The sequence below is a fragment of the Notamacropus eugenii genome, chromosome 1, assembly GCF_028372415.1.
Source record: "Notamacropus eugenii isolate mMacEug1 chromosome 1, mMacEug1.pri_v2, whole genome shotgun sequence".
NCBI classification, from domain to species: Eukaryota; Metazoa; Chordata; class Mammalia; order Diprotodontia; family Macropodidae; genus Notamacropus; species Notamacropus eugenii.
The window spans coordinates 666,469,462-666,493,628 of NC_092872.1; the positions used below are offsets into that span (position 1 = coordinate 666,469,462).

At 39.3% G+C, this 24,167-nt stretch overlaps 1 protein-coding gene across 3 annotated transcripts in view; it reads left to right on the top strand.

The window, feature by feature from the left end:
* THADA (THADA armadillo repeat containing) overlaps nt 1–24,167 on the top strand; it is a 433,436-nt gene that overhangs the window by 220,684 nt on the left and 188,585 nt on the right. For all 3 annotated transcript variants that reach the window (XM_072635750.1, XM_072635749.1, XM_072635751.1), the window contains one exon: nt 15,589–15,757. In XM_072635750.1, the coding sequence (XP_072491851.1) occupies nt 15,589–15,757 (169 nt within the window). The remainder of the gene's footprint in view (nt 1–15,588; nt 15,758–24,167) is intronic.

Here is a 24,167-nt window from a genome sequence, read left to right on the forward strand (position 1 = left end):
ATTGTTCCTGGTTCTGCCCTCCAGGGTCCAACCCAACATGCCTAGTTTTTTCTCCGTGTGACAACTCTTGAAATACTTGAAGATGAGATGACTCATTTCCCCTTAGTCAAACAATGTCTGGTTTCCTTGCCTGATCCTCATGCGACATATTCAGGGCCCTTCATCAGCCCAGTGGCCCTCTCCTGGGTGTTGCCCAATTTATCAATGTCTTTCTTAAACTGTGGCAGCCAGAAGTGAGCTCAGTATACCAGATGAGGTCTGTGGAAAGCAGAGTACATTAAGACTACTATACCCTTCTTAATACAGCCCAAGATAGTGTAAGCCTTTATGGCTTCCATGTTATATCTTTGACTCATATTGAGCTTGCAATCCACTAAAACTCCCAGTTCTTTCTGAGCACAACTGCTGCCTCTCTATGCCTCCTCCATCTTGAGGTAGATTTTTTGAACCAAAGTGCATGATTTACTCTTATTTCAATTGAATTTCATCTTGCTAGATTCAGTCTGTTTCTGTTGCTAGATCCTTTAGGATCCTGCCTGTATTACTTATCCCACCCAACTTGGTATCATCTGCAAATCTGATTAGCATCCCATTAATGCCTTTCTCCAAGTCATTGGATAAATTGTTAAATATCATAGGGCCAAGCACAAACTCCTTGAGTTATACACTTTACTAGAGACTTCCTTCCATGCTGACATTGAATCATCAATGACTCTTTTTGAGTCTTGCCATATAAGCTATTATGAATTTATCCAATCATATTTTTTGTCTAATCCAAATAGCTCCATCTTCTCCACAAGCCTAGTATGAGATACTTACTAAAAGTTTTGCTAAAATCTGAGTAAACCACATCCACAGCATTCCCCTCATCTACTAGTTCAGTAGTTCTGTCAAAAAAGGAAATGAGATTTGTTTGGCATGAATTGTTCTTGATGAAGCCAGTCTCTTTCAAATAACTCCTGTTCTAGATGTCTACCAACCATCTCTTTAATAATCTATTCTATAATTTTTCCAGGAATCAAAATTAGGCCTATAGTTTGCAGACATTATCTCTCTTCCTTTTTTTGAGAACTGGAACATTTTCCCTTCTCCAGTCTTGTGGTATTTCTCTTTTCTATGGTTTTTCAGGTTCAATCACACCTGCCAATTCTTTCAGGACCAGTGGTTGTAGTTCACTTGGCCAGGTGACTTCAATTCCTCGGGGGAAGCTAGGTGCTCTTTTACTATCTCTTTACTTGACGTAGGTCTGAACTCTCTGTGAGTCATTTTTGTTATATCATTCTCAGCGTTTGAGTAGTAGCCATGTGGTAGTTGTACTGGTCCATCTCTGTTATCTTGGCAACAGGCTGAAGTCAGTAAGTGAGCCCTGTGCCAGTTGCCACCATTATGTCCCACCCTCCATTTTACCCACCCATGTTTTGATTCATTTTTAAAATAAAATATACCCTCTGTAGTCATAGTCCAGCCAGAACATGGACAAGCTGGTAGTGTTTGCTGTTTTTCTTTGACCCCAGAGAAAGATTATGGATTCAGCCCCTGGACTCAGAACAGGGGTAAACAGGCAGAGGTACTTATTGAATGTTTCCTCTGTGCCCAGACATATTACCCTCTATGAAAGGTTCAGGAGAGTCTGGCTTACTGTGGTGACCGCTTTGGGTTACAAAATGAACAAACATGAAACAATTAGTGATCAATTAAGTGCTGAGATATGTGGCATAGACCATAAGTTCAACAGAAGTTTGAAGAAGGGAGGATGAAATGATCAGAAATTTAGATCTGGCAGAGACCTTGGAGTTCACTTAATTCAGCCACCTCTTTTTATAGTGGATAAAACTGAGGCCTTTGAATTAAGTGATTTGACCACACCTAGTAGCTCTCAGGGGTGGGACTGAACCCATCTTTCAGTCTGGTGTACCATGAGTTTGTCTCTCCAGAGAGTGGCATAACAGGAAGTCAAGTTTTTCATGGAGTCTTTCAGACCTGTAGAGCAGTGATGTCCATATATAAGGTACCCTAGGGCCACATATTGACTTAGTTTTAAAATGCAGTGTTATCTATATTTTGTTATATACAATAACATATGGTAGATGTATATGGTATATGTATAATATATATATGTAAAATTGTATTATGTACAATATATTGTACATGTGTATTATATACAATATATACAATATTTTATTATATGTTAATTTTATTTTGTTAAATATTTTCCAATTACATTTTAATCTGATTTGGGCACCATCTAGGGAGGTGTTGCAGACGAATACCCCCTCTGTTGTAGAAGACCTTGAAGGAAGAGAAAGATTTGGAGATGCAGTGAAAAGTATGGCAGTCATTCCGAGAAAGGATATCGATATGAGAAGGCATTGAGGGATGAGGAGCATTATAATATTCACATTCCATTGAATAGACCTGCCTTTCTGAAGCAGAAAAAAAATACTTGTATATGTATACCTATAGATGAATATTTATATCCAAATATAAAATATATGAAGATATATATCTATACATGTACATATTCACATAAGTATATGTGTGTATATGTATATAAACTAGTGGGAAATCCTGTTGGACAGTTATTATATGATCAGTTATGGAGGACCGGACTGAGGAATTTGTACATGATATCAGTACTAGTGAGCCAACATAGGTGCTTGAGAGGAATACTGAAAATGGCATTTTGTAGTGAAGTATGCACATGGATATGTATGTTATAGAGAGGATATTTTAAATGAAAAAAATGATACTTAGCCTTGAGGAAAAAATGAATCTCTCCTGGTACTTCTGCATCCTTTCTTTTGCTGACCACCGTGTCACTTATTTATAAATCGAAAAACCAACCAATTGAGTATGCACTCCAAAAGTTTGATATGTAAATTTCAGTAGTGGTAAATCACTTTCAGAAATTGTCCCTTGGGTGGTGCCCATCACCAAAAGTAGACCTACCCTATGTAGGGCTGATTAATCTGTGGCAGTCACTGTCTGGGTGGGGGAAGAAAGATCAGACCTGTTTTCAGTCTGTCTCTTGAAAATCCAGCCATTACTGTGAGGTTTGTCTCACTTGTTTCTAGGTCTTGCTGGGAATCCAATCCAAAATCACTGGATTTTGCAATTGTTAGGAATGCTTTTGCCTTTTCACTCGGTCTCCATAAACAAGAACTTAGTTCTCAGTTAACAACCTGCAAAAAAGCCTATGTGAATCTGGAGCCCAGCCTGGAGAGTCCAGCTGTTGCCTGATGCAGCCAGTCCACTGCCTTGTGTTTAGAGAGTGTCAAGGAGAAAATCCCCCAGATTAATTGGGGGCTGGGGGCGGGGTGGGAACATTACACCAAAACTCAAAATTAAATCTTATTTCTAAATTATTTTCATTGCGAAATAGTGTTTAGACTGTTTAATTTTTAACTTTTTAGTAGCACTCTGTTTCACTCTACATAACGACCGATATTGACAGCTCTCATTTCATCTTCAGGGTTTCAGATCCTCTTAGATTTCAGTTTCTGTAAAAGTCTTTTCCATGTTTATTCCAAGGAGACGTCAGGAAGAATTGCCGCTAAAGTGATACCACATTTCAAGCAACCCTGAATTAATAGTTGTTGTTTTTTTCTGGCTATTTCTACATAATGTCAAAGTGCCAAAATAAAGTTTTAAAAAACCAGTGCATCACCTGGGAGTTTTGTATGATCAACTGAAATTTTCCCTTTTCGTTCAGATATTTTGATACTCCCTTGATCAGTGTTTCTCAGCTACAGTCCCATAAACTAATGGTAGTCAGTCACATATCTTCAGCAGTTTGGAAAACTTTTACTATCAAAGGTCCTAACTTAGAGCTACAAAATTTACTGTGCCACCTGCCCAGAGACAAAGGAACCCTGTGGGGCAAACTGAGGCTTAGTGTGCTAAGAAAAACTGCAGTCTGAACGTTTCCATTCATAGATAGGGTAGAAACATCAATTCAGGTATACAGGAATCTACAGTCATTTTCCAGGGACGTGGTGTGCTAGCATGAGAGACCAAAGGGAGGAAGCATTCAGATCAAAAATCTGATTTGTTAACAGGTATCAGCAGTTTAAACAGGCATGGACTGGCCTAGACAGCATGATCTGTCAACAAGCACTTTAGGAAGATGATTTTGGCAATTGAGTGGAGGAGGAATTTGAACGAGAAGACACTTGGAATAGGGAGATCCACCATCTGGCAACTGCAGTAGTTGAGGTGTGAGACGCTGAGGATCTACACTCGGTGGCTCTGTGACAAAGGGGGGTGTATGTGATGGACTTGGCAACTCATTGGATCTATAGAATGAGTGTGGTTGCTGTTGGTGTTCAACCTTCATTCTTGAAGAGAACCAGTGACATCATGAGGGTGAGGTCTTGACTTTGGAGTGAATTGGATTAAAAGTCGTCAGCCTCACTCTCTCCTCCAGAGTTGTCCAAGTTTAGTGGCAAGACAAAATTCAAGACAATTGTTAATGGCTTGGGATGACTGTGAATGAGAAGTTGAGGGTAACTTCAAAGCAAGCCTCAGAGACTGGTAGAACAAAGATCCTCTCATCAGTAATAGGAAATGCTGAAACAAGTTGGGTTTGGTTTTAGACAGAATGTAAGACAGTTTGCTATATTCAGGGTCTTCTGGGAGGCATGTTTCTATGCCTTGTGATGAAATGTATTCTGCCTTTGCTTCCTCTCAGTGAGCTTCAGCTTGGCCATTCTACTGGCAGCATTATAGTCTTTGGAGATGTCTATCTGTGAGCAGAGTAGACAAAAACTCTTTTTAAACTGGTTCTTTTTTTTCTTCCTTTTTCTTACATACAATTCCTATCACACCTGGAGACCCACTTGCTTCCTTGGTTTCCAATCCTGTGATGAACACTAGAGATCATTTTAGAATGCCTACATTTTTTTACACAAAAAATGGAAGGAAGAGAGATCTTTAATACAGTCTGTTCTTGTATCCATCCCCTAATTTGTTGCTACTCAGAGGAGGTGCAGAGGTATGATGCTTCCTTCCACTTTGTACACCAGAAATGAACCAAGTCATAAAGAGAGCAGAGGTGTTCTGGCTTCCCTAGGTGGTACAGTGGATTGAGTGGTGGGCTTGGAGTCAGGAAGACCTGAGTTCAAATCCAGCTCAGAAACTTCCTAGTTCTGTGACCCTGGGAAAGTCACTTAACATCTTTCTGCCTTAGTTCCTCAACTGTAAAAAGGGGATAGTAATAGCACCTACCTCTCAAGGTTATTGTTATGAGGATCATATGAGATATTTGTAAAGTGCTTAACACAAGGCCTGACACCTAGTAGGTGCTTAATAAATACTTATTCTCTTTTTCCCTTCACTGTGTGTTGGGTAGAGAGCATTGAAGAAAGATGACAACCTCTGAAGGTTTGTCTCCTTTCAGTCAAATTGGATCATGTGCCAGGACCTAGGTCTGCTTAGCTCTGCCCTCCTAAGAATTGGTGTCAACTTTATATCTTTTATGTTTCAGACTTTATAATACCTGAAGCATAAATAATCTCTGTTCTAGGAGACAAATCAGATTTAAGTCAAGGAAGTACTGCCCTAGTACTAAATAGGAAGCCTCTTTCCTATATGCTGTCAGCCTGGCACATTGATGCCTGCTAAGTGTTCTAGGAGCTCAGCAGGGGAAAGATGAAGTATTATGTCCCCAGGCCCATTTCAAACAACTAGACAGTAATTGGGTGTTACTTTTAATGCTAATATTGCCAAGAATAGCCGAGTGTTCAAGCTCCTGCCCCACCCTCTGAGCAGTGGGTTTATGGAATCTAATTTATGTGTTCCCCTGATCTGTAATGTAGTTTTGAGTTCAGAAGTATTGGTCTAGATGCAGCCTGCAGTGGCCTTCTGTGGAACCAAGGCATCCCATTGGAAAAGCTTTTAATAGAATACGTTTCTTTAAAAATGAATATGAGATATCTACCTTTTCCAGGCATATGGCCTCTTCTAATTTCCTTCCATCAAACAGAATGAAGTTAATGAAGTGAACCATTATCTCCAAATTTATGGTTTTGTCTAGTTCTATCTATAGCTGGCCACAGTAGGCGTTATGTGTCTGATAATCTCTGAATCAGTTTATCCACAAACAACGGTTAAGCAGTGACTTTGTGCAAGACACTGTGCAAGGTGGCGGCGATTCAAATACAATGGATGAAATCATCCCTGTTTGCAAAAATCTTGCATTCTGTTGGGGGAGGAGCAACATGAACACATGTAAGTAATCACAAACAGTAATTACAAGGCTGTTAGGGAGAGAGGCACTAGCTCTGGGGCGTTGGGGGCAAGGAGCCTCGTAGCACTTGTGATGCCTTTTGGGAGAAGAGAGGAATTCTGGGAAGCAGAGGTGAGAAAGGAGTGCATCCCAAGTATGGGGAGATGACCCATGCAAAGGCCCAAGGATGGGAGATCGAGTACCATATGGACGGGATGGAGAGGACACCATTTTAAAGGGGCTGTGGATTATGGGATGAGAAGTAATAGTCTGGAAAGATAGGCAGGGGTCAGGCTGTAAAGGACTTTGTAAGGAGCATTTATATGTCACTTTAAGCACTTTATATGCTACGTCACTTGACCCTCACAGCAATCCAGGGAAGTAAGTGTTTATAGATGTTGAAACTGAGGCTGAGAGAGGCTGAGTGACCACACACCTAGTCAATGTCTACAGCAGGGTTCAACCAAGTCTTCCTGACGTTGAGTTCCCTGCTCTATACACTGCACCACCTGCCTGCCTCTTCACAGGCTAAATAGAAGAGCTTTATGTTGGATCTTAGAGGAATTAACTGCTACTGGACCTTATTGAATTGGAGTTTTACCTGGCCATAGAGATCTCTGCTTACGGAAGATGTGCAGGGGAAGGACTGGAGTAGGGACAAATGGCCAAAAGTGAAAGGGGATGATGCCCCGAACAAGGGTGGTGGCCATGGGACTGGAGAAGAAGGGGTGGATGCAAGAGGTGCAGAGATAGAGACAAATTTTGGCAACTGGTTGGATGTGTGCTGTGACAGAGAGTGAGGAGTCAAGGGTGACCAGAGCTGCAAACCAGGGGGACTAGAGGAAAGTTCAGAAGACAGATCTGGGTTTGGGTAGTTTTTGATGATTTCTGCTTTGTACTTGTTGAGTTTGAGATGCCTATGGGACACTCCATTCAGAATGTCCAATAGGCAATTGATGATGTGAGGCTGGAGTTTGGAAGGGAGATTAGGGCAGGCCATATTGATCTAGGAGCCATCTGCATGCTCAGTGACCTCATATGAGCTAATGAAGTTACCAAGAAAACAAATGTAGAGAGAACAGAGAGGGTCCAGGACAGAGTCTTGGGGGTATACCCACAGGTAGTGAGTGTGACAGGGGTGATGAATCAGTAGAGACCAAGAAGAAATGACCAGATAGATAGCAGTTGGAAGAGGGAGAGATCGATATCAGAAAAAGCTCATCCATGGGAGAGTACCTAGGAGGAGAAAGTGGTTTAACAGTCTCAGATTTAGGAGCAAAGTCCAGAAGCACAAAGACTGGAAAAGAAAGCAACTTAAAGATTGTTGGTGCTTCCACAGAGAGCAGCTTAATTGCTCCTTGCTTTTATCTGTTTAGGCTAAAGAAGTTACTTTGAAGGGGTCGACTATAGAAAATACAAATTTTCCAGTCATATTACTCTGGATCAATACTCATAGGTATTCAGCTTGAATAATCTTGTTAACCTAGATACAAAAGAGTAATTCAGGTGCTTGATCAGCTCTGTGAAAGGGCTATACTTTTTTAGTCTTTGGTTACTGTACAATGACTTATTTTTTAAGTTAAAGCAAATTCTGGAGGATACCAATATTAGTTTGATTTTAAAAAAAAAAAAAACAACACTTTCTGTCCTGTGCTGAGCTCTCTGAAGAAATATCATTTATTTCTAAATGTCTCACCTATAAAGAGTATTGGTATTTTATTTATACCATTCAGACCAAGAAACATTGTTTTTTTAGCGTACCAGCTGCCTAACCCCAAGCCTCCGAAAAAAACAAGGGTGAAAGAAAAATCAGACTTCAAAAATCCTGAATCTAGAACCTTCCAAGAAGTCTGTTTGAATAAAGAAATATGTGAGAGGTAGAGGAGGCAGTGTTCAATTAAATGTACCTTTTAGCGCAAGTGGTCTGGATTGCTGGGAAAGTGGCTAGTAGCTATGTGGTTCAGCTTGGTGGATTCTTTGATGGTGAATTCAAAGGTGGTTTCAGTCAAGGGCTGTGAGCCTGGAATCTCTGACACCCACTGAACGCCATGTAAAAATGCCCTTGAAGGAGATTGGTGAAATAAAATTTATAGTAAAAAACATTGACTCATTAAGATAGGTACAGGAATGTTTCTTCTTCCAAATTCACCAAGCAGAAACATTAGTTTAAATAGTTTGTGTCGGTAAATCTGTCTCTATTTCTACTTAGAGTTTTTTACCTAAAGGCAAGATTTGAAATTTGGTATGCTAGGTGACAAAAAAAGAATTCCTTGGTGGAACGGCGCCAAGAGTCCATGGAAATTAGCCCTGATCCCCATGCGTGAAGAGTGAAGGAGGCCCAAGGGCAGGAGGCCTCATGAAAACAAGGCATTCAGATGAAGAGAAATTTGATACCCTCTTCCGCTCCTTTTTGTTCTTTTTTCATAGGAGCAGGTATTTGTGCAGGTAGCTCTTGAGGGTGTAGACTGCAATGAAGCTTGTATGTACTTAGCCTACTGAAATGGGGAGCAGTGGTGTATAAACAAGAAGGCTTTGCATGAACATGTGGACAAAGCTTTTAACTTTTTCAAAGGCCTAGCACAGTGCCTTGTAATTGCTTGTTGATTTGAAAGGTAATCAGTTCATACAGTGTACTATTACAGTTAACATTGTGGCATGGATCTAGAGTAAAGAGGTGGCCGGTGAGCCAGGAAGATGTAGATACAAGGCCCACGTGTGACATTATAGAAGGGCTGATTTGCGTTTCTTAGGAGTTCCTCCTCTGCACCAGTGAAATCCCAGGTCTGGTCAATAATGATAATAACTCGCAATTAGCTCTTGATGATTTAGAAAGCATTTTCCCTAACAACAACTCTGGGCAAATATCATTATTCTCATGTTATTGATCAAGTTAGTGAGTCATTGAGTGACTTGTCTAGGGTCACGTAGCTAGTAGGTATCAGAGTTGGAGACCAGCTGTGTCTCCTGTCTCCATTTTCCATTACATGATCTATACATTTACTGAGTGCTCCCCCTTTGCCTGATGATTTGAGATGCTATGGGGGCTGCAAAGAAGTACAAAGATTGGATCCTTGCTCTCAAGGAGATTATAGTCTTGTTGGACTCTGCATTTATATGTATTCACAGACATAAGTGTATATAGATACACACATATAAGTATATATAGATACATACACATGTACACATACATATATGTGTTTTTGTGTGTACGATCGCAAATCATAGGATGCAGTAGTCTCCAAAGAATTAAAAATGCATCTCATAGTCACCACATCAGATGCTGATTTTCTTTGGCAGAAGAAAGATTCACTGTGGATGAGGGATAGGGGGTGATGCTGTGATGCTGACCTGCAGGCTGCTGTAGAGCAAACCCTGTTCTCCAACTCCTGCTCTCATGTCCACCTCAGCACTCGCCTCGCAGCATCCCACTCTGCTGGCCCTTTGCATTGTGTTTGTCCCAGCGTTTCTTAGCATTGCGGTCAGGGACTTGGGTAAAGGATATGGAGGGCATGCTTATCAAATCTGTAGGTGACACAAATCTGGGAGGGCTGACTTACACACTGAATGAGAGGCAGAATGTAAAAGTATCTTGGCAGGTTAGACTCTTGTGCTAAATCTTAAAAAGATCATTTGATAGGAACAGAAATGTCTAGTCTTAAAATTGGATTCCAGAAAGTCAACTCTGTAAATGTAAGCTGAAGGAAGCAGTGACTAGACAGCAATTTGTCTGAAAAAGTTCTAGAGATTTTAGTGGGTTGCAGGTTCAGGAAGAATCTAATACCGCAGTCAAAAATGCTGCTGTGATTTTAGGATATATTGATAAGCACAGTATGTAGGAGAAATGAAGTTGGTAATGTCATGGTACTCTGTCCTGGTTAGCCCTAACAACACAACATTTCTATGGTGTTTTAAGGTTTGCAAAACATTTTACATTTTTATTTTTTATAATTATAGTTATCTATATATATATGATAAAGTATAATAATGTATAATTACCTTGTCCTTCTAACAACCCTGATAGACCTATTATTATCTACATTTTATAGAGGAGGAAACTGAGGCAGACAGGGATTAAATAACTTGCCCAAGGTCACACAGTAAGCCTCTGAGGTCATGTTTGAACTCAGGCCATGCTGACTGCAAGTTCAACACTTTATCCATTGTGCCACCTAGCTGGGAGCATTATGTTCTGTTATACCAGGTGGCACAATTTAGGAAAGTAAGTGATAGGCTAGAGATTATCCAGAAAGAAGTAGAACAGAAAAGTAGAGACTCTGACATCATGCCATGTGAGAATCATGTGGGGGGTGGGGGTGGTAAACATGAAATGGCTGTCTCTAAGTACCTGAAGGGCTATCACATGGTAGAGGAATTATACATGTTCTGTGCTCTCAACCTGGGTGCGGTGGATAAAAGTTAAAACTATTTTGTATTTGATGTAAAGAAGAAATTCCTAACAATTTCAGCTCTCAGAAGCAAATGGGCCTCCTTGGGAGTTTGTGGTGGTTCCTAGAGCTCTACTCATGCTCAAGCAAGGCTGGATGACCAATTTGTTAGGAATGTTTGTAGAGGAGTTCTTGGTCAGGTATGTAATAAACGAAGTGAACTCTGAGGTCCCTCCTAATTTGCAGGGTGTTGATTCTGTGTTCGGTTTAGAACCTGAATGATTATATATTTCTTAAGGACTCCAGCTTATCTGAAGAGAATAGTTTAGTGGATCTGGCCTTGTGTTTGATTTTTGGGGGTTTGGAGGTGGGATATTAGCTGTTGAAATGTTTATGACCTAGAAATGTTTTTGACCTGGTAAGTCTATTTCCTTTCATGTTGGAAGTAACTTATCCTTCTCTTTAAACAAATTTCAGAAGAAAGGAGTTTGAGATTTCATTTCATATTTGCCTCATAATGAATGTTATTTAATTACCTACATTACTTTTTTAAAAGACCTCCTTTCTCTTTAGGGGATAATTGCATTACTTTTGGAAGAGGTTATGTTTTGTTTTTTAACCTGGTTTGTGTGCATTTGGAAAGTACCCTAGCACAAGGGTATCTGGAAGCAGAACATGTTGGCATAATTCCCATTTTCCATTCTTTCTCCTGTATGGATGCCAGATTCCTTTGGGAAATCATCATTTGTAAAAGGTCATAAGCAGAATGAAGGGCATTCTTTAGTATACAGTTACTGCTAATTGGAAACTAAACATCTGTAACGATGTCAGAGTTATTTGTATTTGAAAAGAAACATTTATATACAAGAGTCCCTTGGTTAACATAAAACACACTCTAGTACAAAGTGGTCAGGGGAGTAGGGGTGGGACAGGGAAGCTTCAGACAAATGACTTTGTGCTGGGTTAAGGTTATTGTATAATTAAATAAAAGCATTTTCTTTTCTCTGTAAAAATGAAGTTGTTTCTCATGGGGTTCAAACAAACATCTCATTGCTTCTTGCCAACTAAAGACAAAAAGTTTGGCTGGCCATTAGTGAAAGAAAAAAATTGAAATGTGAGAAAAATACATAAACTGTTAAATACCTTGTTGATGACCCTTAAGAAATCCCTCGTGTTTCACCATGATCAGACTTTAGTGTGAGCTCTATCATCTTCACTGAGTGCAGAAGGAAACATAATGGGTCCGTGTAAAATTTGGATGGCCCAGCAAGCTTTGCCTTCCCCTAAACTTGGGTTAAGTTTGTCTGCCCCAGAGCTACCTCAGTCCTAAGCTAGATCAGATGCTATTGTTTTCTTGTGAAAAACCGATCTCTCCATTGCATATTTTCACACAATCCACCAGCTTCCCAGGGTAAGGGACTTTTACTTAGGCCATTATATTTTTAGTTTTTGGGGGGTTTTTTGGGGGGTTTTTTTTTTACAGTGTTACTGTGACCATTTTTCCATTTTCATTCTTGTGTTGATGTGACTCTTGATGACAACATTTGGATCAAGGGCTTATTTTAACCAACTGGCTTTTTTCGTGCTCTGCCCACATAGACACTGTATGTGATATCTAGTCTCATCAGTTCATCTTCAGTATATCAGTAACCAAAGGAATGTGCAGGTTAGCACAGTAGAGGAAGCCTCTGGGGCCATAGGCTGACAAGATTATAGATCTGGAAGCAGAAGGGACCTTACAGATCATTGAGTCATATTAGTGAAACCCATGAGTCATTTAATGAATGAGGAACCTGGTAGTTGGACTGTGGAGGCCAAGAGACAGCAGTTGCCAGCAGTAATTTGGAAATGTATAACAGCCTTTCATTCATGCTGGAGATAACTTTGGCTAGCATATAATAGTAGGGAGGAACAGGATTTCTCCTGCTGGTGATTCAGGAAATATTCCCTAATCATCCTGTGTCCATTAAGCTATAATTTGGGCAGTTAGGTGGCACAGTGGGTAGAGTGAAGGGCCTGAAGTCAGGAAGATTCATCTTCCTGAGTTCAAATATGGCCTCAGACACTCCTGGGCAAGTCACTTCACCCTGTTTGCCTCAGTTTCCTCATCTACAAAATGATCTGGAGAAGGAAATGGCAAACCACTCCAGTATCTTTGCCAAGAAGGCCCCAAATGGGGTCACAAAGAGTTGGACATGACTGCAATGAGTGAACACTTGTAAGGAGAAGGAAGAAGATGGATAAGACCTTGTCTCAGTAGGGCAGCTCAGGTATGAAGGTACCCTTCCTATAACTTCAAACATGGCTCTCCATCTTCCATTTCTGAAACTTTGAATTGGCTGTCTCTCATGCCTGGAACATCCTCCTTCTTTGTCCCTGCTTCTCTTCCTTCAAGAAGTAGGCCAAGCGTTATCTTCTACACAAAGTCTTTCATGATTCCTATGGCTAGTAGTGTCCTCATTCCCGAATTCCCTTGTATTTCACCTTGTGCTCATATTACCAAGGTAACCATGTGCTTATTGCACATATATTTGTATGTGCACGTTATTTCCCCTCCTAGAATGTAGGGGTCTTGAGAGCAGAGATTATTTCATTTTTGTGTTTTTTAATACCTAGCATCTCCAATAGTGCTTGTTGAGCCTTGATGACTGATTGGTATCTTTCTTTTTTATATCTCATAGCATGATTCTCTTTTCCTTTGGGTTTGACTAATAAGGTTCTTATGTGGCTGTCTAATGAGAAGGTTGCCTGAGAGGACTCTAGATACAACACTGAACTTGGAATCAGGAAGATGTGATTCCAGCTTCAGTATTTACTAAGTATGTGATACTGGGCAAGTCCATTTACTCAGTTTTACCTAAGTTTCCTCAGCTACAAAATAAGGATAATAACAGCACCAAGCTCACAGGGTTATTATGAGATTCAAATGAGATAATACTTGTAAAATATTATAGCGTACTCTCTGGCACATACTAGGTGCTATATAAATGCTTATTCCCTTTGCTTCCCTGATCTCTGATGAGTTTGTGCAGCAGAGTCAACAAAAACCCCACCTCTGACTACCTGAGGTCATTACCTTCCTTCCCATACATTTCAAGGACATGTTTGATAAGGCTTAGAAGCCTGAGGTTCAGGCAGTAAAACTCAGGGGCCTGATATTAGATCAGCTTTGAAAACACCACTAGTGAGATCTCCTCTTCTCTGTTGTCTTTCCAAACATTTGCAAGCCATCGTTTGAGATACCATTCTTTGAGTCTGTTGACTCCAAAATTGCCTTTTATGATTTTTGACACAGCCTTTTGTTCACCATCCTTCCCCATTCACGTTGCCAAGACTTATGATACTGAATTCCCCCTTATTTGTGATGATTCTCTGGCACATAATTATGACCATGATCTCTTAAGTTGGAGTATTCTCAAGATTTCCTTTGGCCATCTGTCTTATCTGTTGACTGTCATTCTTTGTAAAGGTTCTAAGGTGATGCTTGTCCATAATCTTATATTTCATTCCTTTAATGAGCATTTATTAAGCATATTAAGTATGTCGCAGATCTGAAGATGCAAAGATGAGGAAAAAGCAAGGATATCAAAGTGGACCCTGCCCTCAAGGACCTTGTATTCTACTACATTCAGTTTCATAGATCACTTATTTCTAGAATTCTTGAGTGTGAATCTACCCAGAAGCATGGAAAATGAACAAAGTAGCCTCAGAATCCAACTCATCACTCTGATGCTCCGGTTCTAAGCTGTATGGTATAGGTATTGTTTCCTACCCTCTTACCTGTTGCCTAGGAAGCATATCACCACCATTTAGCACTTTTCTCTTGGGTATATACCACATAATTGGTGATCATGTTAGGCTAAAAAAATCAGCTGTTCCTTGTTGCCTCCTGAATGAAGGTCAGATTCTTTAGCCCTGCATTCAGGGCCTTTCACATTATCTAGCCCCTCTTTATCTTTTGAGCTTTGTCTTTCTGTCTGGTACACTCAGTGGGCCCTCAGACATCCTTTGTGTTTGACTACCTCTGTGATACTCCTCTCACCATTTCTACTACTGGGAATACTTTCCCTGTTCTTTACTTCCCATCTGAATTCTATACCCTCATTTAAATCTTACCAATCTTTCAAATCCCAAAACTACAAAGGCCACTCCTTTCATGAATCCTTTCCTGACCAACCCATAACAATATCTGTCTCTTCTGAGCTATAAGCTATGCCCATGGGGTCAAACTGGTTTGGGCTTCACTTGGGAGTGTATAGACCACGTTTTTGATGTGTCACTGTGATCTATCTAATTATTTGGCTTTTACTTTTCTCATTCATATTTTATTCAATTGCTTTTGCCTTTGTTTATGTTTTGTCTCCAACACATCCTATACTTTACTGTTTCTCCCTACAGTGCCTAGTGCATACAAACTAATTAGTTAATACTTGTCTTTTGGTTGATAATTGGAGTTGCAGCTTACCTACAATGTGCAGCCACGTATGCTGTTTGTTGATAGCCTTCATTCTCTGGATCTCTTTTCTAAATTTATCACTTTGTGATAATAATAGTGGGTCATATCTTTGGATCACAGATTTAGAGCTAGAAGGACCTTATGGGCCATCAAGTGCAACTCTTTTATTTTACAGATGAGGAAACTGAGGCCTAGAGATCGTCAATGATTTGTCTATTTACATACATAGTAAATGGTGTAGTCAAGCTCCAATATCAAATCCAGCACATTTTCCACAGTATCAAACTGCTTTAATTTAAATAGTGAATACAGAGTCCTCAATTATAATCATGGATATGAAAATGACACATTTCAGAAAATGCTAGTACTGTAGTAGGTGTGGTAGCAAGCAGGAAAATAGATGCAGCCCTAGCCCTGGGCATGCCTAGCCCAATCCACTTGAAGTTAAAGACACACACCATGGGTGTGCATTGGGTGTGGAAGTGATTGATGAGTAGCAGTGCATTTTTCTTCTTTTTTAGGTGTGGTCATTCTGCTGTCTACCGGTCCAGGGAAATGGCAGCCCGGGCCTTGGTCCCATTTGTGATGATTGACCAGATCCCAAATACTATTCATTCTCTGTTGTCTGAACTACCCAACTACACAGACCTGTGTATCCGGCAGAATCACGTTCATGGGATGCTTTTGCAAGTAAGTAACAGCCACCTTGACCCATAGTATCTTATTTCTAGAACTTCCCATGGTATGGGCTGGGCCAAAATACATCCATCTTCCTTAATTCTATGGTAAAATTGATGCACAATCCATCGATCCATCCCATTTCAGTCACTGTTGATGACTTGTCCTACCAGCCTTAGTTATTCTAAGCAAGAAAGATGCCATATTTTTATTAAACATTGGGAACAAATAAAGGAAATATTATCATTGAAAAGCAGCAAATTTATGTGCTTCTGAGACCAGAAAAGCCAATAAAAACAGATCCTTGTTATCAGGAAACAATTCTTCTCCTTTCTTTACAAAACTCTAGTGAGCTTATAACTAGGATGCCATGTGCCAGTGTAGCTTCCACACCTCAGGAAAGATTTTACGGCATTGGCAAGAGCTGAAAGACAGGCAGTTGAAACATCCCCCTTTATGAAGGAGGGTTTATGTGAGTATAGACTAAAAAGATTAGAACTCTGTACTATGGTAAGAAGCTGACAGGAGGTACAACCAAAATCCGTGAGAGATTTTGTAAGGGACAGAGAAGACAAATCATGGTTTCTTAGAGCTGGATGGTGCCTCAAGTGAAGTACAACCCCTTCATTTCACAGATGAATCTCTCCACCCAGAGGTGGAGTTATTTATATTGTCACACATGGCAGAGCTGGATTTAGAGCCCAGGGCTCAGCATTCCGAGGCAACACTTGCCAAATCACAGAATGCTAGACCAATGGATGCTCAAGTAAGACAAGTTTAGGATACAATAGGGGAACTGTTGCCTTAAACACTTATGGCTCTTGTCATTCTCAGATGATGGTAGAAATTGGAAATGTAGATTCCAAAGCAGTTTAGATAAATTAATGAATGACAGATCCATGCTGAGTTACTGGAGGAGAGTAGGCCCAGCTTTCACTGTTGACTCATCAAGCCAATGGCTCATCCATAGTCTTACCAAAGACAAGTTCTAGGCTGTGGAGGTCATCAAATGGCTCCTCTTCTGTTGGTAAGGTGTGACAGGGCAGCTTTTCACTTCACGAAGATATCTTCTGCTTGTCAGACTGGGTGCATTTTTTGCTTTTCTTACCTTGTTCTGATTTTCATTTCTTTTACTATTTAGTGATCTGGAACATGTTTTCATGTGGCATTTATGGCTTTTTTCATATAATTATTTCATACCTTTGACCACTTATTTATTGGAGAATGGTTCTTGGTATCATCCATTTTTGACATCTCAGATCCTGTCAGATTTCCCATGTGTATCATTTTTTCATTTCTTTTAGCCTAGCCTCACGTTCTAACTTATTGAACTCATAACTGAATAAGTTCTTTTTTCCATCTGGTAGACGTGTTTGTAGAGCATTCAGGGTAGCTTCCTGTTAGATATACAACTGTGAGGATCATTCCTAGGATGAGAATTTGGTCCAAGGAATTTCAATTTCTTATACACATCTGGGAGAGTTTACCCTGAGGCAGTAAGCCATAATACACACAGATGTAAAAATCAAACTTGTATTCTCCTATTGCCCTCTCTATGGCATGAAAAAGTTTTTTTGAATGTGTGTCAGTCTATTTATGGTTTTTATTTACCAGTTCTAAGGGAACCAAATGAGCAGTTAATGTACTGGACATAAATTGCATGATTTTTGCTCTTTTTGTAGTTGGGCTGAAGAGTCTTAAGTGAGAAGAGTTGGCTGTTCATTAGACCTTTGTATTCAACTACACTGTTATAGTAGCTCAAATATTTCTCATCCCCCAGTTCTCTTTCTACTGATACCTTGCTTAGGGTGTGTTCATAAATCAAAGGAGTTTGAGGCTTGGAAGATGACCTGTGGAAACTGAAATGTCTTTTAGTAATATAAATAAAAATAATTTCCCAGTGTATGTTCTGGAGCTTTGCTTGAACACTCTCCTTTTACTGGGGAGGTCTTTCTGAGATTGCCTCTGATTTGTTGATGTTTTTGCTGTCCAGACGTTTTTCAGTCTTGTCTGACTCTTTGTGACGCCATGTGGGGTTTCCTTGGTAAAGATGCTGGAGGGGCTTGCCATTTCCTTCTCCAGCTTATTTTACAGATGTGGAACCTGAAGCAAATGGGATTTACCCTGTCTTTATCTTGAATATACACAGTAATTTGCATGTAGTCTCCCCCATTAGATTGTGAGTTTCCTGAGGGCAGGGGCTGTTTCCCCCTTTTACATGTATCCCCAGCAATAATGCCTGCCACGTAACAAACACTTACGAGATGCTTATTGGCTCCATCTATGCTATAACATGATCCTACTGCTACTTCCGGTAAGGAATTTTCCCTGAGCAAGATCTGAGATGAACCCATATTTAACAGAATTATATTTTACACTTGGATAGGTTGTGGTGGTCCAGTGTGAAGTTTTTTTTTCCCCCATGAATTTTAAGCATTTCCATTTTTTTCTTACTCTATTAGTTCTTTCTTCTTCCCTGATTTTTCAATGAGTCATTGAGGGAGAGAAGGGAAACAGCACTGAAAGTACTAGTAATTCACTCTTGTGACTCTTCTACCTCTTTTAGGGAGAAAAGGAATTCTCCTTAGTGCTGATTACAGAGAGGACTTTGAGACTGTAAAATATAGGTCACGTGATGGGAATGGAATGATAGAACAGATCCTAGCGAAGACCAGCCATGAGAACATTCTGGATGAGGTCCTCCTCTGCTGAGCTGTGAATGTATGTATGTACATGAATGCATACATGCTCTACTAGCTATGGACTTGGAAGGTGGAAGAGGACTAGAAGTCTGGTGTAGTCACAGGAAGTAGGGGCCAACTCTTTAAGTATTTAATCCCTTGACTGGAGTCTCTCTGCCTAGTTACCCAGCAGGAATCATGGGCACCTGTTTGTTATTCAGAATTCTGCCAACATTTTGGAAACAGTCAACAGCAGTGAGGCATCATAGTTTATAAATCTGTCTCTGTGTTACACATGAATGAATCCCCATGATTTGATAAATGGGAAATAAAAATGTAAAAACACTTTGAAAAATTAAAAATAACTAAAACATATGAGATAATTTCTATGCTATTGCTTTTATTTCCACAAATGCTAGTCTAGGGCCTCATCATGACATGAAGGTGACCTTGAGTTATTAAAGGGCTGTGCCAGAAACACATAAGCTCTGACAGACGTTCACACTGGAAAAACTTCCAGTTTGAAAATTATTGTTTTTAGTTTAGTTTAAGGGCATTAATAGGCTAGAGAGGATTGGGAGGAGGATAAGGAAATCTTGATGGTGAAGAGCCTTGAGTTCGTGTCATATGAGGGACAGTTGAAGAACTGCACCTAGAAAAGAGAAAACTCAGGAGTAGATGATGTCCGGTGTTCAGACATGGAGTTAGCTTAAGACGTGGTAGACTCACCCTTGTAAGTTTTCAAACAGATTCAGTATATACCTGTCATATACATAATAATGGATATTCCTGTTGTATACAGTTAGGACAGAATTACTACTGAGGTCTCTTTCAACTCCAAAATTCTGTGATTGTGTAAATGTTTATTATCTAGACTATGATATGCAGTTGGCTGGTTAATGTGTGTGTGCATGCATGTATATGCACATATACATATATACACATATATAGATATATGTAGTACACATATACATGTGTGTATGTATATGCACATATACATATATGCACATGTACATATATAGTGTGTATATATACGTATGTATATGTGTATCTTGGTCAGACATTGAGTGTGGATTATGAATAATTTGGCCCCAGAATTTGAGAAGAGGAAGAGAAGAAACCAGATTGCCTTTGGAAAATTGTGCAGTGTTTGAGAGAGAGAGACACCCATCTTCTAACTACAATATTCCCATCATGAAGTTTCATGAGTGTGAATTATGGAATATCACAATATCATGTTCCTCTACCCTCAGCTCTTCTCCTGGCTAAACATCCTTACTTGTTGCATCCTCACATAGCATAGATCCAAAGTACTTTACTGTCTTGATTACCCTCTTCTGAATAGTCTCCATGGCACCCAGAACTGGACCTAATACTTGAGATGAGTTCTGACAAAAGCAGGCTACCGTGGTTATGCAGTCATCACATTTAGTACTGCCATTATCAGAAGTAGTTGACCCCAACTGGAAAAACAAAGTCATAGACAAGTAGAAAATACTTCGGTGCATACACATTCAGATGTCACAAGAGTTATGATCATTTTTTGTCCTGTTGCTTTTGTAGGGGTAAATCTAAGGGGAGAACATTTTAAAGTTGGAGGGGGTGGGGTTGAAGAACTTGATTCAGAAAACATTTATTAAGCACAGACTAGGTACAAGATACTATGATAGGTATTTTGGATTCAGTGATGAAAAATGACATAGTCTCTGCCTGCGAGAAGTTAAGAATCTATTGGAGGAGCATTTTGTATAGATTCTGTATAAGGCTATATTCCATAGGGGTGAATGAAAAGTCCAGTCTGAGTACTCCAGAAAAGTTTGAGAAGGGAGAGGATATTATCAGCTGAGGGGAAAGAAAGATTGGAAGAGATTTCATGAAGCAGGTAACACCTGAGCTCAGACTGGAAGGAGGAGAAGGTTTAGATGTTGGGAGAGAGTACATCCAGGAGTAGGGAGCAGCCCATGCTAATGCATGGGAGGGGAAGACAGCAGTATGTTCCTTTCCCTTGCAAAGCTCCCTTTGAAGTTACTTAGGGCTCCACACCTGCCAAGGCTAAGTTCAGTATGGAAAAGAACAGGAATCTCACCAGGAGGGATATTCATAGCCAGCTATGTAAATAGAAAACTGTTAGTTTTTAAGAAGCAGGCAATCCTTTTCTAACCAGAATAACAAATTCTTTAACAGAACATTTTCTTGAGTTACACATTTTGACTTCCATGAAAAATGTTTACACAAATAAATCAAACTCTAGAGTATTTCTAAAGTAGTATACCTTGAAAACAAGAAATGTGCTTATCTCTTAATTTTCTGGGAATGTAGAAAACAGACTCAAATTGTAAGACATGCAAAAAATAAGAACATGTGGGATTCATTTTTTTAAACATTAAAAAGAGTTTCATAATTGTACCATTGAAATTGAAGCAACACACTTTAGAAAAGGTGAGACTGCAGCAAGTTCATGTGAACTGATGGTAAATAATGTACAATTTCAAAGAAAGACTCATTAAGCGCCATGGACATTACCTCATTTTACGACAACACTGGCAAGGTTATGATGCCTTTTAAGTAGAATTAGCAGTCTGTTTTTATTGCCAAAACTCTTCATGTTGGGGATTTATATCACTAGGTTACTTATTGCTCAGAAGGAAGGAATCATTTGATTTCAAAAGAAGTCTATTGTATTGAGTGAAAGGTTTGCCAGTGATTATGAGGAAAGATTCTTTCTGATCCCTCTTTTTCACCCAGATTTTTGTGTCTTTTAGGCACCTTTAAAAAAATAGATACACACACAAATACATACACATACATATATTTATACACATGTACATGCACATATACAGTGACATAATGTGTGTGTATTTATGTGTATATGCACATATACAAAATATCTCACCTCTCTTCTCACTTCTGTCCTTTCTTTTTGATCAAATGTATCCATTACCATGTCTTACCTCCACCAAAGTTCTATTCCTGTGATACCTCATCATACCATACAACAGGGATTTTTAACCTTGGACCCCTGACCTCTAAAATGTGTGTGTATATACATACATACATACATATATATATAAGGTGTCCCAAAACTCTTATGCAGTTTTAAGCTTTAATAGCTATAAAAGCTAGTAATTAAGGCTATTAATAGCTTTAATTAAGGCTATTAAACTGCACTAAGTTTAATAGCTATTAAAGCTTAAAACTGCATAAGACTTTTGGGATACCCTGTATTTTGATAGCTATAGTTTATTATAAACAATTTACATTGTAATCCTATGTATTTTAGTTTAGGCATTTAAAAACGTTATTTTGAGAAGAGGTCCATAGGCTTCATCAGACTGCCAAAGGGATGGCACAATAAATATTACAATGGCACACACAAAAGTTAAGAACACTAAGCATGGAGGTTCTCAAAGACAATGCCAAAATTATACAGGCTATAGTTGTTTAAACCAAGCTGGAAAAGATTTAGATTGTGGGGATTAGAGAAATAGAGAAATTAGAGAAATAGCCTAAAAATCTCTTTACTTTAAAAAAAAAACAAAAGAAATCAAAGTAAGTACAGAAAGCCCCATCACCAGGCATTTGGCCACCAGTTGATGATTCTTTTAGCAATTCTTGTGAACCCTTAGCTTGGTAACAGAGTATTTCCTAGAGACTAAGCTTATGGCAAAGCCCACAATGGACACATCTTTTGCCAGGCTCTAGGTAGGTGATACCACTGGCCATGAATACCACTTAATTATGGAGATAGAAAGAAATCAAAGACCAGGAGTATAAATTAGGAAAAGAACTAGGGAGCAGACCAGTTGTCAGCCAGCAAGATAGAGCTGGGAATCGGAAACAAGATGAAGCAGGCTAGGACCAAGAAACACAGATAACACTGGGCAAGGCAAAATAGAAAGTTAGAAATCAATTAATATCTCAGAAGTATTGATAAGAGGAATCATTGAAAAGGAGATTTTGAAACTGAGACCACTTGAAAGATGTTGAATGCTGTAGATGTGGGCAAAGCACAGATATGTTGGACTCCAAAACACGGATGTATTGGACTGTCAAAAGGTGGAAAATAGACCCAGCTATGGTGGGCCTCTTAGAATCAGCTCGTGGCCTTGAGTCATACATGTCATTCAGTGTTTTAGTCACAACTCTTCATGACCCCACTTGGGGTTTTCTTGGAAAAGATTCTGGTTTGCCATTTCCTTCTCCATCTCATTTCACAGATGAGAAAACTGAAGCAAACAGGGTTAAGTGACTTGCCCAGGGTCACACAGCTAGGAAGTGTCTGAAGCCAGATTTGAAATAAGAAAGATGAGTCTTCTTGACTCCAGGCCTGGTGCTCTGTCCATTGCATCACTTAGCTGCCTGCTTGAGTCATGTGGTCACCCTCATCACTTAATAGTCACATATCTGGTTCTTTGCAGAGAACAGAAAAGAGGCCTCAGCAGATAGGAGAGAGGGCACGGTGAGACAAGGTTCATTTCAATGCTGTCTAGTGCAGCAGGAAACAGAATTTCAGTAAGAAGCCTGATGACAGGAAACATGCTTTGGAAAAGCTGATAAAAATTGAAGGAGGAAGAAACAAACGAGCAAAAAAAACCCAAAACCAAATCTAGAAAGCAAGCCAATACAGTTAACAAGTACTTTTCAGTGAAGGGAATAGAGAGAAAAACCTCAAAAGAAGGTGAGAAATCCTGTACTCCCTCATCTGGGAGATCCTAGAAACCTCTAGAATGGTTCAAAAGTAGAACTTAAGAAAAAAACTTAAAGAAGTCAAAGAAATAAGAGGAAAAATCAAGAAAAAAGTAGAATTGTTAAGGGAGAAATTTTTTAAATGCTGAGAAAATTTAGAGCAAAAAACAGAGACAGTCCCCAAAACAATAGATTCTCTGAAAGGAAAAAAGATCAGAATTAAAAGACAAAACTGAAGAGGCAGGAGGAAAATTTATCGAATACAATCAAAAGATAGGGGTGGAAGAACAAGGGAACCCCCTAAACCAAGCATGCTGAACTTGGAATTAAGTTGCAAAGAGATAATCTAAGGATTATAAATCTTTCAGGAAAACATACTATAAGGAAATTTATTTGCCATAGTTATGAAAATATTAGAGGAAGCCCACAAGGATTGGAAACAGATGGCAAAGTACAGGTAGAGAGAGTCAAACTTTAGAACTTCAATGTCAAACAATTTATATTGCAGGCAGCCAAGATAGAACTTTAAACATTACAAGGAGAAATTAATCCAAATACCTTAGGAATACTCATTTGAGAGAAATCAAAGGAGATGTTGAAATATATTTTGAAAAGCCAAGGAGATAAATTAAGGTGGCTCGTAATCATAAGGATAGGAAATGAACCTGTAATTTCACTGGTATAGGGAATTTCCTGGTAAGGAAATACAGGTTAGCACTTTCTTTGCAGGTTATAGTCTTAGAGAGTTGCCTGGACCACTGAAAGATTAAATAACTTGCCCCAGGGGTCTCACAGCAAGTATATATCAGCAGTGGAACTTGAATCCAGGTCTCACTGATTCTGATGCTGTCTACCACACTAGAAAACTTCAGTAAGACAGTAGGATACAGAATAGATTCATAGAAATCAATGACCTTTCTATTTAATACTAACAAAAAAAAAGAAATGAGAAAAATTCCATTCAAAATAACTCCAGGTCATAAAATATTTGGATATTTATGTCCCAAAACACCTTCAAGACTCATATAAATGCAACTTTAAAGCACTAATAATTA